This window comes from Erithacus rubecula, assembly GCF_903797595.1.
Source record: "Erithacus rubecula genome assembly, chromosome: 6".
NCBI lineage: Eukaryota > Metazoa > Chordata > Aves > Passeriformes > Muscicapidae > Erithacus > Erithacus rubecula.
Window position 1 is genome coordinate 9,460,905 of NC_136688.1, and position 14,937 is coordinate 9,475,841.

The following is a 14,937-nucleotide window of genomic DNA, read 5'->3' on the forward strand; positions in this document are numbered from 1 at the left end:
AGTGACAGCCACCCACTGAGGCTGAATAAATATGAGGCTTTGGAGGAAGGTGCTAAAACCAGGACTTCAGAAGCTCTGGCTCTTTTTGACTTTTTATAAACTCTTGATGACCTACCTGGCAATTCAGGTGAACTGTCTCCAACCTGTGGCATTGTAAAATTCTGTGTTAGCCTACTGTCACCTGGTACAGACAGGAGTCAACTACAACCAAAAAAATACACGCAGTGGAAGGTGAGTTTTGTTAAAACTGCTGGGAGCTGCCTACATGGCAACTGTTTAATTAACTGTTCAATCACATTTCCAGCAGCCCATTTTGATTTGCGATTCACACTGAAATGCTGGAAGGATGCTGTGTGATTTCCTTTAAAAAGCTGGATAAGCCCTGATTTGCTGGATACAAGATGCACTGAGATCACTCACAAACATATTGCTCAGCTGCCTGGAGTTGGAGTGTGAGCACAGGCTTGGCTCAAACAGAAACCTTCAGAGGGAACCAAACCCCAAAGAAGTCAGCTCTTTCTGCCTGCTTCATTCAGAGATGTCACAGCTCTGACGTGCTAACTGTCCCCAGAGTGATGGATCGTGACAACATAGAGAGAATGACCTGGTGGGAGCAGTCAGTCAGCACAGCAAGGACTCGGGCCTGCACCCAAATAACTCCAGAAGCAGCCAGAATAGGAAAGGAATTCTGCAAACAGAAGAGGAATTCTGCAAAGAAACACACATGGGACTTAAGGAGGTTTTAGGAATCAGCACCTAAAACGCTGCATGTGCACTGATGGTTTTAAGCATTCATGATAGCAACCCCACAATGTGGTTTGGTGTCAAGTTCCCAAAATGGAAGATATTAATCCCACTGGAAGGTCACGGCAGAAGTTTCACCTTCCAATGGCAATATGCTAAATTCTAACTGTTCAGTGGCACTCTGGGCTTTTTGGAAAGAACAAAGTTGTTCCCTCATTGTCCATTTTGGTGTGTTTGGTTGACATTCTGTGTGCAGGAGTGGCTGCACACCCCTCGTCAGCCTGCCTGATGGGGGGATGAACCTCTGCCTTGCAAAGCTGATAATCAAAGCTCATGAACACCATGAATCAGGATGATCACAAAAGAGAAAAATCACTTCTCCTTCCATGTACCCTCTGATTCATTTTGTCTAAGCTCAGTCCAGCAGCATCTGTTCCCCGAGCAGGCAGAGGGGTCTCCACAAGTGACCATGCTGGGATGGCAGGCAGGAAGAAGCCGAGTTGTGCGCTGCAGATGCGCGGTCAAGGCCTCGTGGTGGTCACGGCGCTGTCCCTGCTCCGGGGGTGTTACTTGAAGGTGGCGTTGAAGGCCCTGCCGATGATGAGCCTGCGCACCTCGCTGGTGCCCGCCCCGATCTCGTACAGCTTGGCGTCGCGCAGGAAGCGCCCCATGGGGTAGTCGTTGATGTAACCGTTCCCACCTGCCACGCACAAAAAGCCACAGGTCACTCCTTGCCCTCGATTTCAGGGAAATGTTCTTGCACCGTGCTTGGCTCTGCCCAGCCGTCAGTGACTCACCCAGGCACTGGATCCCGTCCAGGGCCACCTGCGTCGCACACTCTGCTGAGTACAGGATCACTCCAGCGCAGTCCTACGGGACAGGCACAATGGGATAGTCAGGAAAAGTGTCACCTGCCTGTCTCCACCCCCTGTGCTGCCCCCAAGCTGCCATCACTCTACAGATACTTGCTAAGAACCCTGAAACTACTTCATCACAAAGCAAGGGACAGGGAGTTCCAGCAGTGTCCCTGTTACTACAGAACACTCACAGCAGGTCTGTAAAGGCCACAGGAAGACAGAAGAAGGAAAAAAATAAAAAGTGCACCAGAGAAGCTGTCTCTGTGACAAAGGCCCATCAATCCCACAGGAGACCATTGTGAATTGCATTGGGATGCAGAGCTCTGTGCTCCCACTGTTAAACACTCAACATCCTCCTCTAACAGAGGCATGGTGACAGGAGGAGGTGACAACACCTCAAACAACTGCTACAGCCCTTACAACAGCCAGGACATCTGTCTGGGCTTCCAATAAACACCTACTGATGCTGCTAAATCTCTTGCCTTGTAGAAGGAGGTTTGCTTGAAGTAAAAAAAGGTACTTTGGGTTGAAAAAAATACCCTTTGGGCTGTGGTGACTCATGATACAGAGGCTCCCCCCAGCTGAGGCTCTGGGACTGGAGGAACTGCCCCAGGACACACAGTCCCAGGCAGGAGCTGAGCTCACCTTGGCGTTGAAGTGGCCCTGGTCACAGGCTTTGGCCACGTTGTAGACATACTGCCGGCAGGCCATGAGCCGCGTGTACATGTCTGCCATCTTGCCCTGCATGAGCTGCACAGACCAAAGACAAGGGATGCTAATTAACATGAGAGAGGGGGACCACCTGTTCCCAAAAATACCTCAGAGAAACTAGACACAGGAGGAGACATGGACCCAGCAGACATGAGGGAGCTGGAGGTTCTGTTAATCCACGGACCCCCAGATATCAGCCACAGTCCCTCACGCACCAACAGTGATCTCAGGGGAGCAGCTCAGAGGTCTTTCCACCTTCTCACCACACTATAGAATCCCAGGATTCACTGAGTTGGAAGAAACCTTAAAGTTCACCAGTTCCATCTCCTAGCCATGAGTAGGAGCTTTCCACTAGCCCAGGCTGCCCATTATCACATCATGCAGCCCCAGTATGAACAGCAGGTGACCTTCTCCATGCAAAGCCCCCACAACAAAGCTCTCAGTCTTCTCAGTTTTAAAGAGAAAAGAGGACAAAAATTCCCAATTTGTTTTCTGCCTGACCTGGAAGTGACCAATTTTCTGTCCAAATGCTTCTCTGACATGCAGGTATGGAATTGCATGGTCAAGAACAGCTTGCATGAGCCTAAGAAGAGCAGAGGGAAAAGAGAAATAGCAGAACTATTAATTAATAAGGATTTAACTTTGGAAGTGTAACCCAAGGCAAAAAGGTTTTCATTGCTGTCTTCCTACAGCTCCACTCAAGGCCAAGAATAAAATCCAAAGGTCCCATATTTCTCCCCAGTGCTCATTTGGGACATCCTGTGTGAAGGTCTGACCTTTTAATTCAGGGGACTGAGACTTGAAGAGCTTTCTCACAACCACAGCCAGGACAGTTTGTGCTGCCTCTCATCTCCAGAGCCCCTCAACTCAAGGAGTACCAGCCAATACCATAAAAAAAAAAGGACAGGTGAAAACAGAGGGGAAAAAAATCCTCCTCCTGCTTTGTAGAAGCTGGTCTTTCCACAAGAGGAAAGCGAGACCACTCAGGAGGACAAAGGGACTGTGGGGTGCCAATAATTACTGGGGAGCTTAAGGATTGAATAAATGAAGAACAAGCCAGTTTGAGAATCTCTGGATAGTGTGTTAGATTCTAAGGAATTGATAACACAAATGAGCTGGTTATTCCCTGAGTAATACAAAAGCCAGGAACTTGGGACTGAAGCAGATTTATGTCTCTGGAAAATTTCTTATCAAGAAAGATAATTTCTAAAGGATCCTCTGGAGGGTCAGTGGACACTGGCAGGCAGACTTGCAAACATTCTTTCTGGCATTGCTTCTCCCATCCCTCGTCCCTCACAGGGGCTCCACAGAGATGCTTTCAAATTGGAAAACCACTGCATGAGGAGCTGAGAGCTCAAGGATGAGGTGGAACACATTTAAGTGAGTGGTGGCTGCTGAGAGGGCCTTGAGCACTTCCAGGAGAGTCCAGCTGAGCAGCTGTGCTGGTGCTGGACTGGGACACCCAGCAGCCACAGGATCTCCTTGCACCTTGTTTCCTTCCCACATCTGACCCAGCCTCTCCTCTTCTGCTGTCCCAGTAACCCAGTTCTCAATCCAGAATGCATACTACCAAGAGCTGCAGGCCCCAGGGGATCCCCACCAGGCTTGGTGATTACCAAGGACCCTTCTGGCCTTACAACCTTTAAAAGATGATAAACCCTTACCCCAGGGGTCCCCCGGACAGGACGAGCCTCTCCAGGTCCAATCCACTCATCAGAACGTAGACTCCTTTGCTCAGTGTCCCCAAGACATTTTCAGCTGCAAAGAGCAAAGGAAAAGTGATTTATTTATGTGCAAAATTCAGACAAGCTGCTCACTGAAGGCCTGTGTTCAATGGGAGAAGAGCAAACTGGGTCAGTGGAAGGTGTGCCTGCCCATGGCAGGGGGCGGGACTGGATGAGCTTAAGGTTCCTTCCAGCCCAAACCATCCTGGGATTCAATGAAAAATTACTGAATAGCCTGAACAATTTCCTGGAAAAAACTGTTTCAGCTTCCAAAGCCAAAGATCAGAAGGAGCATTAATAGCCAGAGTGCCAAGTGTGTTAACTTCCACTGCTGCAGTGATGTGCTTCTCCACGTCATCCTCTTTCCACGAGAACATGCTGTTCCCTGTGCATGACTTCTGGGACATGATCAGAGCTCTGGGGTACTGGCCTTTATGATTTCAGGGTGGAGGGATCCAAGACAGTTAGAAACTTTAGATTTCAGCTGAAACTCTTTCACTTTAGCTTTTGAAGATGTATATATATGGAGCAGGAGAGCTCCTTGCTCTGCAAATGTGCAATCAGGATTTTTATGATTCTGGATAAGACATTTTCTCTATTTGCTCTAGACAGGCTGAGATTTTTCTATCAACAAAAGTTGCCAATGGAATAACAAATACTGCTATTACAGAGGCCTCTGCTGTACTAACAAGGGAAAGGATGCCTATCCTCAGGCCCTGGCCCCAAAAGAACTCAGAAATGTTACAAAAGCCTGCTGGAAAGTCTCCAGTGAAAAAACCTTCAGAGCAAAGCAGCTCACCTCCATACAAGACAGGAGCTCTAATGGAAACAAGTTTCTTGGGAAGCCTCACCAAGGCTTTGGAGAAGCAGTGGTTAAGAACTAGGTCCATGAGGGTGAAAGAGCAGTGACCTGACAAAGGATGTGCTCCCTCCCTGCAACCCAGCAGATTGCATTTTTCCAGTTCCACCAGCTCCCTCAGAGGCTGCCAGAGAGCAGATAAGCATCTGCAAAGCCCTTCAGGTCAGGGGCTGAACATGTGTGTAATTAGTGATTCAATTTATCTGATCAAGAATAGAGGAAACCACCATGATTTGAACCCAACTCACCGGGGACCTTGCAGTCTTCAAAGATCAATTCACAGGTATTAGACCCTCTCATTCCCAGTTTATCCAGCTTCTGGGCTGTCCTGAAACCTGGCATTCCCTGCAAAGTCAAGGCAGTAAAAATACATTTTACATCTCGGTTCTGATTGACTGAAGAAAATAATGAGAGATCTATGAAATTCCCCCAACCACAGGAACATGTGTAGGGTGCCAGGAGGGAAATAAAGTGACCTAAGAACAAGACCAGGTCTAAGTGCAAGTGCAGAGAAAGCAAATGGACAGAGAAACACACACATACAAACCCTGTGCACCCATTTTCTAATGCACATAAACAGCAAATAAATAAATTATTTGGACAGCTGCCAACACAGGCTCTCCTACAGCAAGGGTTGGAAGCTCTGCCAGTAACTGAACTATCCTAATAATGAAGTTACATCCATCAGAAGGTTGCTGATCTCAGATTTTATTTTATTAAAGGTTCCTTTCCTGCCAGAAAGGCAGAAAGTCGTTCATCTTTGAGGAAGAGGCTGGCAGTTACAGAAAGAAAACCAGCTGACTTCCAGATGAGACAGTTAGGATGAAGGATCCTGCTTTAAAACCCCGTGGGGATGACTAAACCTACCCTCTCCACGATGAAGGCGGTTATGCCTCGGGAGGCCGGGACAACGGTCATGTCAGTTTTAGCGTAGACGATGAGAACATCCGCGTCCGGCCCATTGGTGATCCAGAATTTGTTCCCATTCAAAACAAAGTAGTCTCCTGGAAAACAGGAGATTAAATCTGTCAGCTCACGATAGCAATGTTGGTATTCCCACTTGATTTATTCCCTAACAAGCTTCCCAGAACCACTTAGGTTGGAAAAGACCTCCAAGAACGTTGAGTCCAACCTTTGGCCCATCAACACCTTGTGAACCAGATTAGAGCACTGAGTGCCATGGCCAAATGTTCTTTGAACACCTCCAGGAATGGGGTCTCCAGCACCTCCCTGGGCAGCACAGGAAAGGCTTTACCTTTCTTGTCTGCTTTCAGCTTCATGGACACAACATCAGAACCAGAATTTGGCTCGCTCATGGCTAAGGCTCCAATGTGCTCCCCGCTGATTAGCTGGAAGAAAAGACAGATATTAGCAAAAGATGAAGACCAGCAGCATTGTTTTTGTTCCCTTTTTAGCCCTCCCACCTGTTTTTCTGCACTGAACCTCCACAGTTGCAGTCTCTGCAAGAACTCAAACAAGAGCTGCTGTTCCCAGCGCAGCCCCAGCAAGGATCTTGCTTGTGCTGTGCTGAGGGAACAGAACCAAATCCCAGTGGGATGAGAAGGGTGACTCAGCTCTGTCTGAGCTAGACAAGCACAGCCCTGATTGCACAACACACGAGGAAGGTGCCAAGGAACCATGCAGGCAGCCATATGCCTGTCCCCAGCTCCTGCCTGGGCTTTCTGCTGCCCTTTTACACAAACAGGAGCCGGTGAACACAAAAGGCAAACAAAGGGGTGAAATGGGATGGGAAAGTTCTCTGCAATGTTCTCACAGCCCAGTCCCCCCACACTCACCCCACAACTGCAGATGGACCCTCCTCCTGTGTCTGCTCACACTAGGCTCTGGCAGAGCTGTTGCTTCTGCTTCACTGTTATTTCATCCTGCCCTTTTCTCCTTGCCTTTTTTTTCCCTCCCTGTGTACTTCATCCATCTTTTCCTCCCTTTGATCTCTACTCTTTTAAGAAAACGGACTCAATGCTTAAGATACATTCCACCAATTCGAACCATCAGCGCATTGCTACAGAAGTCCCCATGTAGTGCTCAAATCCAGTTAAGCACCTTTTAGTGCTCTGTCAGGAGCCAAAACAAGTCAGAGCTGAAGTTACTTCACATCTCATTGAAAGGCAGAGAATGAAGCATAAAAATACACCCGAGGAAGGAGGACAATTTGGGGTTACACATTTGCAGGCTGCATGGTGCTTCGAGGAAGTGACACCGTACTTTGTGCGTCATTTAAATCAAGTTTCTTGTGCTGATAATTTCACTGATTATCTCAGTAGCTGGGATTCAATGTGCTCATTGTTTTTACATGCATTTAAAAACTGAAATCTAATTAATGCACTTCTGAGTTACAACATCAATGCCCCAAGTGATGATGAAGTTTCACACGTAGTTAATTAACAGCCAAACAAAGCATTTGGGCACAGAGAAATGGAGAATATAAAATGGGGAAGCAGTGACTTTCATTCAGAAATCTCAAAATTATTTGGAAATCTGAAAGAATATTCTCCAATGTCACCTCAAAGCCCCCCTTAGTAACATAGCTCCAGACAGCTGGTCTGTGCTGCCTGCAGACAAGGACTAGGGAATGGGATGAGGTCAACATGGATTAATAGGACAAAAACTGACAAGCTAGAGAAGGGCAAGTTTGGCAAGTTCTATATTTCCTATTGGTCACTGAAATCTGCTGGTTCTCAAGATGTCATCCTTGCAGCCAGAACCCAAATGCTTTCCAGGATTGCCCCTCCTCCAGCCACACACCTTGGGCAGGTACTTGTGCTTCTGGGCCTCGTTGCCGTTGCGCACGAGCTGGTTGATGCACAGGTTGGAGTGGGCCCCGTAACTGAGCCCCACGGACGCTGACGCACGGGAGATCTCCTCCATCACCAGCACGTGGTCCAGGTATCCCAGGGCAGAACCACCATATTCCACTGGGAAAAGAGGAAAAAGCTCCTGTTACCCACCACATGTACAAGATCCTGGGGCTGGGCTCAGTTTCCAGTGAAATCCGAGACATTTAGAATGTTTCTGGGTTTGACTGTTGCCATCCCTGAGCTGGGCACTTCAAGGTTTCCTCATCCTCTCTGAATTTCATTTTTTGCATCTTAAAGTCACAGGGATATTTTGTCTTCAGCATAATCCATAATTGACTTGTATAACATAGTTTATATGCAGAACATGCACAAGGACAGATCTTGAACATGCTATTGACATTACACAATAATGACTCCTTCTTATCAACCTTAGTATTATCACAAATATTAAATCACCAAGCTGAAATGTTCTTAAGGTGAGAACAAAGAAACACAGGCAAGGTTTGTAAAATCCATGTATGTTTTGCTCCTAAACGTGAAAAATCCTCAGACTGCTCAAAAAAAGTGGCACTAAGGACTTTTCTAAGCCCACAAATAAGTAGGACACCAGAACTTTGATGAGTGGCCTATCAAGGAGGAGAATGACCCATTAATGTAATTTGTCAGTGACAAGCATGTAGATTTCAAGAGAGGATGAAGTGAGACAGAGCAGCACTGGGAGCCCAGCTAGGCACATGGAATTGGGCTTAAAACTAATAGTAAAGATTAAAGTCACACAGTAAAACAGGGAGAGAGAAGGAAGGTAAAAAGTGAAGGCTGAGAAATGTGTAACAGCCTTGAGGAGCCAACAGCCAACATAAATATATACACATGTACTCTAAACACATTTATATACACACAAATGCAGTCACCTCCCTACCTAAAAGCTTTGTTCTCCAGGTAGGAAGCAAGTGGTTTTACTGCTAAGAAAAGCACTACATCAGGACATGAACTTTGAAAAGCAGCTGGGGAGATAAACTGGGAGCACTTACTTGTCATCAATGTGGAGGCTGCAAGCAAGAGCAAGAAGGGTAAGAGTAAATCTCTGTGCGTGCTCAGAGTGATCAAAGGGCACAGCTCCAGGGGGCTGCTGTCCCAAATTCCTCAAATTAACACCACAGCCACTGGCACTACATGCAGCCATTCCTCTTGTGTCCCTCATTTTGACTCCTGCCTTTATCTGCAGGAACCTTTATCGTCTATAATCTTCTCTCTCTACCACAAACTCAAGTTTAGGGGTTTGAAATCAGTATCCTAAAAGATGGGCTTAACAATTTCTCATATATACCAAAACAAGAGGGTTTTTAATTAATTCTTATATAATGGCTAAGTATGGTGTTTTTGCCTCAATAAAGATGAGGTAAGTAGCACAAATCCAGGGCTGCTTTGCACTGCAAGAGGAACAGGAAAAAGATCTTGCCAGAAACCTCCTTGTGTAACACAAACCATGGTGTGATTTTGAAGATGTTGCCCTTTCAAAGCTACTCTCTGTATATGACATGCCTGTATTATCATTCCATGAAAACTACATGTTTACATTTCTTCACTTTGCACTTTATAAAACAAATGGAAAATTACAAACACCACAGTTATCTTAGGAAGAAAACAAGCAGCACTGTTATTCAAAATGTTCCCTTAACAGACTTGATGCACCAGTGCCCAAACATGCCATTTAATTGTGTATACCCTCCTAAGATTCCACAGGAACTTCACATCCTAAATCCCAGCCTCCTCCAACAAAACCAACATCAATAAAGAAACGTGCAGCTCCCCAATCCAAAATAAAACAAAAAATCCTGGGTGTAGGAGAGTTTGAGAGGTAAACCTTTGAGAAAATCAAGAAGGACAGGACTTGTGAGGGGCTGCCTTATTTATAGTGTGGGAAATTGCTGTAAGCCTCAGGCACAACATCAAAGAAGAAAGAAGGTAAGAGTGAGGAAAAACAGAAGCAACAGTAAATGGGGAAGAGGATAGAGAAAGAAAGCAGAAATGCAAAGTCTTTCAGCACTGAAAGCGAGGCACAGGCATTATTCTGATGCATTGCTATTCAGCTGGATTCTGCAGAGCCTTTGCCCAGCCACATCTAGAAAACACACTTTTCCATGGGGGAAGAAAGGCCCCATCAGCTGCCTTTCTCCACTAAGGGCTTCTCTTCATTACCCTGCCTTGGTGCATTCAGCATGATCACACTCATCTGTAACACTCATCACAACACTTTTCACTAACCTGTGTAAGGCTGAATAAGATTTCCCCTGATTTTTTTCCAACTGGTTGGCTGTGGTCAGCTCCCCATTAGTTATCACAGCTTTTCAGGGCATTATTTTAGACCCTTTAACTTCTCCCATTACAGATGGATGTTTGTTCTGGGATACTTTAATCTCTAGCTCTCCTTCCTCAAAACTTGCTTCATGTTAGAAAGGCACAAATAAGTTTGAGCTGCATACATAACATCTGGAGTAACCAGTGCTTCTAAATTGTGAAAAGCATTTTGTCTAACAAGGGATGAGGATTCAAAGAGAAGAAGAAAAACAGCTGGGAAAGAACTTTTTAAAACAGAAAGATAGGACAAAATGGATGCCACATCACAGACAAGGCTGTTGTGAACTGAAAAGTGAGAGTTAAAGTAGTCTCTCTTTCATTTGAGGAACCCCACATCAGAAGGTAAAAGATCAGAAGAGACTTACCAGGGGCTGTGATCCCCAGAACTCCCAGTTCTCCAAGTTTCTTCCAAAACTCCTACAAATATAGAAAAAGCAATCAACCCAATCTGGCAGTCTGAGCATCAGCATAACAAGTTTCCCCAGGTAGCTCACTGGACACATTCGTTTATCTGCGAGATATCACGAGAATGAGGCAAATACATCCCTAATGCCCATTCCTCCCACAGCCCAGCTCCATCCTCAGAACTGAGGAACCACATAGATTCAAGGACAGGAGTTATGCTACACAGGGGAGGAGTTTGTAGAATTCAGTGAAAATTCCCATGCCTAAATTTAATTCTAGAAGGACATCTCCTAAGATTTAACTCTTTGCCCACTCTAAGGAAAATTTTTGTGTAATAGTATGAGCTATTAATTACCAAAATCCTGGAAATATGAAGTGTTGCTATGAGCTGGCACTTTTAAGCTCTTCCAGTAAAACAGGAGCTGGCAATTAAAGCCAAGTAAGCCTCCTTGGGGGAGATTAAAAAATAATGGGAATGCTGCAGCCATGACAAAATGCAGTAGCAAAGGACGTTGTCACCAAGGGAGGCCCACATGTGCCCTGCTGGGGCCATCTCCCTGCTGCTCCTTTCCTCTGCTATGTGGTGGACATATAGATGAGTGCTCCTCACATGGCCTTGGTGTCCAGCAATAACTATTAGGAAATATCTCCAGAGACTTCAAAAAGTATCATACAATAGCTCTGGATGACATCTGGAATGCCAGGCTAAATTTGTACACTTCACTTCAAAGCTGCACAAAGACCCCTGGAAATGTCAACATCAGAGTTGTGGGAAATCCTGGCAGATGTTTAGAGTTTTTTGAGTCTTGTGGAGCTTATAAAAACCAACAGTCAGATCTTTCATTTCCATCAATCAAAGTGCCCCGTGGCACAGAATTTGTTGGGTTTATTAGAAAGGCAAGTTTCAGCTCAACAGTCAAATTCCACATTTCAGTATTTGCACACAATATCTTCACAGCAAATCTGAGAGGAAATTCATGTCCAAGAAAGGGACTGAGCCAAGAGTATACAAAGCACATGTTGGGGAAGGAGCCAGAACAGACAGGCAGAAATCCCATAATAAGAATCTAAATGAGACCATTATCAATCTTTATTATGACTATTATCGTGGGCTCTGCCCCAGGTTGCTGAAAGTTGGTAACAAATGATAAAGCAGGAAATAAATAAAAGGTTTTCCCTGTGGCTTTTAAGTTTGAAAAGTTAATGCACATGTTCCTGTGGTGTAGCTTGGGATTGTCTGGACTAATGCAGAGATCAAAGCCCACAGAGACTTTCAGAGCCACACATGAAATACTTGCCCGCATCCCTTTGAATTCATTTTCCTGGTCAATCTGTTGGGCTTTTGGAGCCAAATGCTCCTGGCAGAACTTTGTCATGGTCTGTCTAAGCTGGGAAAAGAGGGAAGGAAAAACACATCAGTTACATCTCAGCAATATATTGTCATCTTCTTCCCCTGGATTCTGCCAACATTCCCTCACAGGCCACTCCAGCATCCCAAATCCAGAAGCACAAGACCATTAGGAAATCCATGGCTCAGGTAATTGGCCAAAATATGATATTAAAGGGTCATTTCTTTAGTCTTTTATAAAAAAGGAGCTGATGTACTTTAGACCTTCTCAGCATTTAATCTTAATTGTACCCTGACATGAAAGAATGTTCCTGAACTCCTGCCTGCTCCGGGGTTCCAGGCATATTTTTGGGCAGGGAACTTTGGAAAGTGATGAACTGAGTTTATAATGTGCTAAGCCCGTCCAGTAGCTGCTTACAGCATCATTTAATTATGTGCAGATGCTTGTAATAACCAGAGATACTAATTAAAACGTGTTTGTGTGTCAAACTGGAACTACATTATCTAACCTTACTACCTTCTAAGTGAGGAATCTTGATAGAGCCAGGAATGTTTATTGATTCAAGTGTTAAAAAGCCAAAATATTTGTCTAAATTTTAAACACTAAACACTTAAGTACATACATGTTACAGAGTCTATACACATAGTAACAAAATATATACAGTATCCTAAATGTTTTTAACAGGAGGAGTTAAAAACTTGGTCTGGATCTCATGGTAGAGTTTAATTTTTTTTTTCTTTTTGGTTTTTTATTTCCACACATTAAATCTGGTGAAGCAACAGTTTTAGAGATTGAAACCCTGAGCTGTTAAACCAGAATCTCTATAAGGGGCAGGAGCAACAAACCAGAATGTGCCCACACTCATCTGCCTTTCTCTGAGCCCCAAAACCTAAGCATCCTCTTTTTCACAGTTGAGAAGATATGTTAAATTTCCACAATCACAGGGACTCTGAATTCCAGTACTATCAAACAAACTTTCTCTCCATTGCTAAATTTACAAACTTAAAAAGAAACCCAAAAGACATTAGACATCTTTCCACTGTGACAAAGCTGATTGCATTACATTTCAGCAAAGAGCTAAAAATAAAACAAGCTTAAAACCATAATTAAAAAAACTTAATCAATTAGAGATTGAGGATGGACTCAGGCAGCTCTAATACCTTAGGCCAGTTTATAGTAGTTATATTGCTTTTAATTCACAGTTTCACTAATATTACTGAAGATTATTTCTGATCTTTCTTTTTTTAGCTTTTCCACCAGACAGATAAGAACAAGAGGAATATTTTACATCTTCTTTTACATCTTAATAAGAAGTACAAAAAACCATCAAGCTGATAAGGCCATAAACATGAACACAAACGTGGCAAGGAATAATTCTGTAGCAAGAACAAAGAACAAGTAAGTTTATTTTGCACCATCAGAATTATCTGGAACATGAGGCTGCAGCTGCCGTGTTTCACTGGCAGGAGCCAGTGTGGAGCAGCCCTGGGAAGATACTGCCCTTCACTCCAAGCCTGGGGGCAGAAGGGAATACATCTGGAATGGTCAGCACTTGGCTCCTGTTGCACACAGAACACAGCAAAGCTAAGATCATAGAATCACAGAACATTCCGAGCTGGAAGGGACCACAAAGATCATCAGTCTGTTAGAAATGATGTAACTTTCCTAACTAATTTTTAATTAGCTGTTTTAATTAATTGTAAGCATGCCCACTTGCAGTCAGCACTAGTTAGGTTTCTTTTTCACAGACACTTATTGATACTTTGATGAGGAAATCAAAGTTTGCTAAAATTAGTTTGCTAAAACTAATCCTGAGACGCTCCAATAAACAAAACTTGATGGAGCTGAAGACTGGACACCTGAGATCTTAAATCCAAGGCTCTTCAAAGACATATTGGAGTAACCAGAAGACACAGAGGAGATTAAACCCAGAAAGCTGCAAACTACCCATTTGAGAAAAAAAATGATAAAAGGACTAAAGAAAGTGGGCCAGACTAGCATGCAGAGTGAAAAAATAATAACCAATAGAGGACAGAATACTAATTAATAACAAGAATGATGCAACTTAGAACCAATAAACATTCATTTCTTTGTTTGCTAAAAATGTGTAAGTGAAAAAGTTTTGTGTCTTGGGTTGGTGTGGAGGTCAGAACTTTGTCAGCCACACAAACACCTCTTGGTCAGGAATAACGTAATGTCTTACTCACCAACACTAAAGACAGTGTTAGAGTCTTGTTTTTGAAGGTTTTCAGTAGCAAGTTCAGCTCCCAGCCCTGCACAGGAAACCCCAGCAATCTCACCCTGTGCCTGAGAGCGTTGTCCTAACGCTCCTTGAGCTCTGGCAGCCTTGGGGCCGCGACCATTCCCTGGGGCGCTGTTCCAGTGCCCGACCATCCTCTGGAGGAAGAGCCTTTTCCCAACACCCAGCCTAAACCTCGCCTGACCCAGCTCTTGCCCGTCCCTGGGTTCCTATCACTGGTCACCAGAACAGAGATGTGCTGCCCCTTACAGGAACGCTGTAACCTGTAATGAGTTCTAAGAATTATCCTAAATCTTTAAGCGCCCCATTGGGTAGGAGAACAAACTGGGAAAGCTGCAACATTCCTTTTGGAGGATGTGACGTTCCAGCAAACCGTTCCTTTGCTGACCGCCTTTCTGACGATCGCCGCCGATCCCCAGGCCCGAGGCGGACGCGGGGGCCGGGGCGCGCCCCCGCCGCACGCGCGGGGATTGGGCGGCGCGCCCGGGCCGCGGCCAATGGGCGCCGGCCCGCCCCGCCATACCCCCCGCGCGCGGCGCGGCCCCGCCGTACCTGGCGCTGCTCGGCGCTCAGCCCGTTCACCGTGTCGTCCACCGCCAGCCCCGCGCCGCCGCGCCGCGGCACCGCCAGCGCCCGCCACCGCCGCGCCGCGCCCGCCGCCCGCCCCAGCACCGCCGCCATGGCCGCTCCCCACCGCTGCCCCGCGCGCAGGCGCGGCCCGGCCCCGCAGCGCCGCGCCCCGCCCGCCGCCCGCCCCCCGGAGCCGCGGCGGAGCCCGCGTCCGTGCTGCACCTTTAATGAACTCAACCCACGAACGAGAGACCGGAACAGAGCGGCGAGCGCCCGACACAATC

At 45.8% G+C, this 14,937-nt stretch overlaps 1 protein-coding gene across 1 annotated transcript; it reads right to left on the reverse strand.

The window, feature by feature from the left end:
- Positions 1-236: 236 nt before the first annotated feature.
- On the reverse strand, positions 237-14,810 carry IVD (isovaleryl-CoA dehydrogenase). Its single transcript, XM_079308645.1, has 12 exons — positions 14,636-14,810; positions 11,773-11,862; positions 10,435-10,486; positions 7,659-7,828; positions 6,151-6,244; positions 5,763-5,899; positions 5,144-5,240; positions 3,977-4,070; positions 2,814-2,895; positions 2,247-2,351; positions 1,542-1,614; positions 237-1,444 (listed from the first exon to the last, which is right to left on the reverse strand). The coding sequence occupies exons 1-12, from the start codon at positions 14,762-14,764 to the stop codon at positions 1,311-1,313; spliced, it is 1,257 nt and encodes a 418-aa protein (XP_079164771.1). The 5' UTR covers positions 14,765-14,810; the 3' UTR covers positions 237-1,310.
- Between the last annotated feature and the right edge of the window lie 127 nt (positions 14,811-14,937).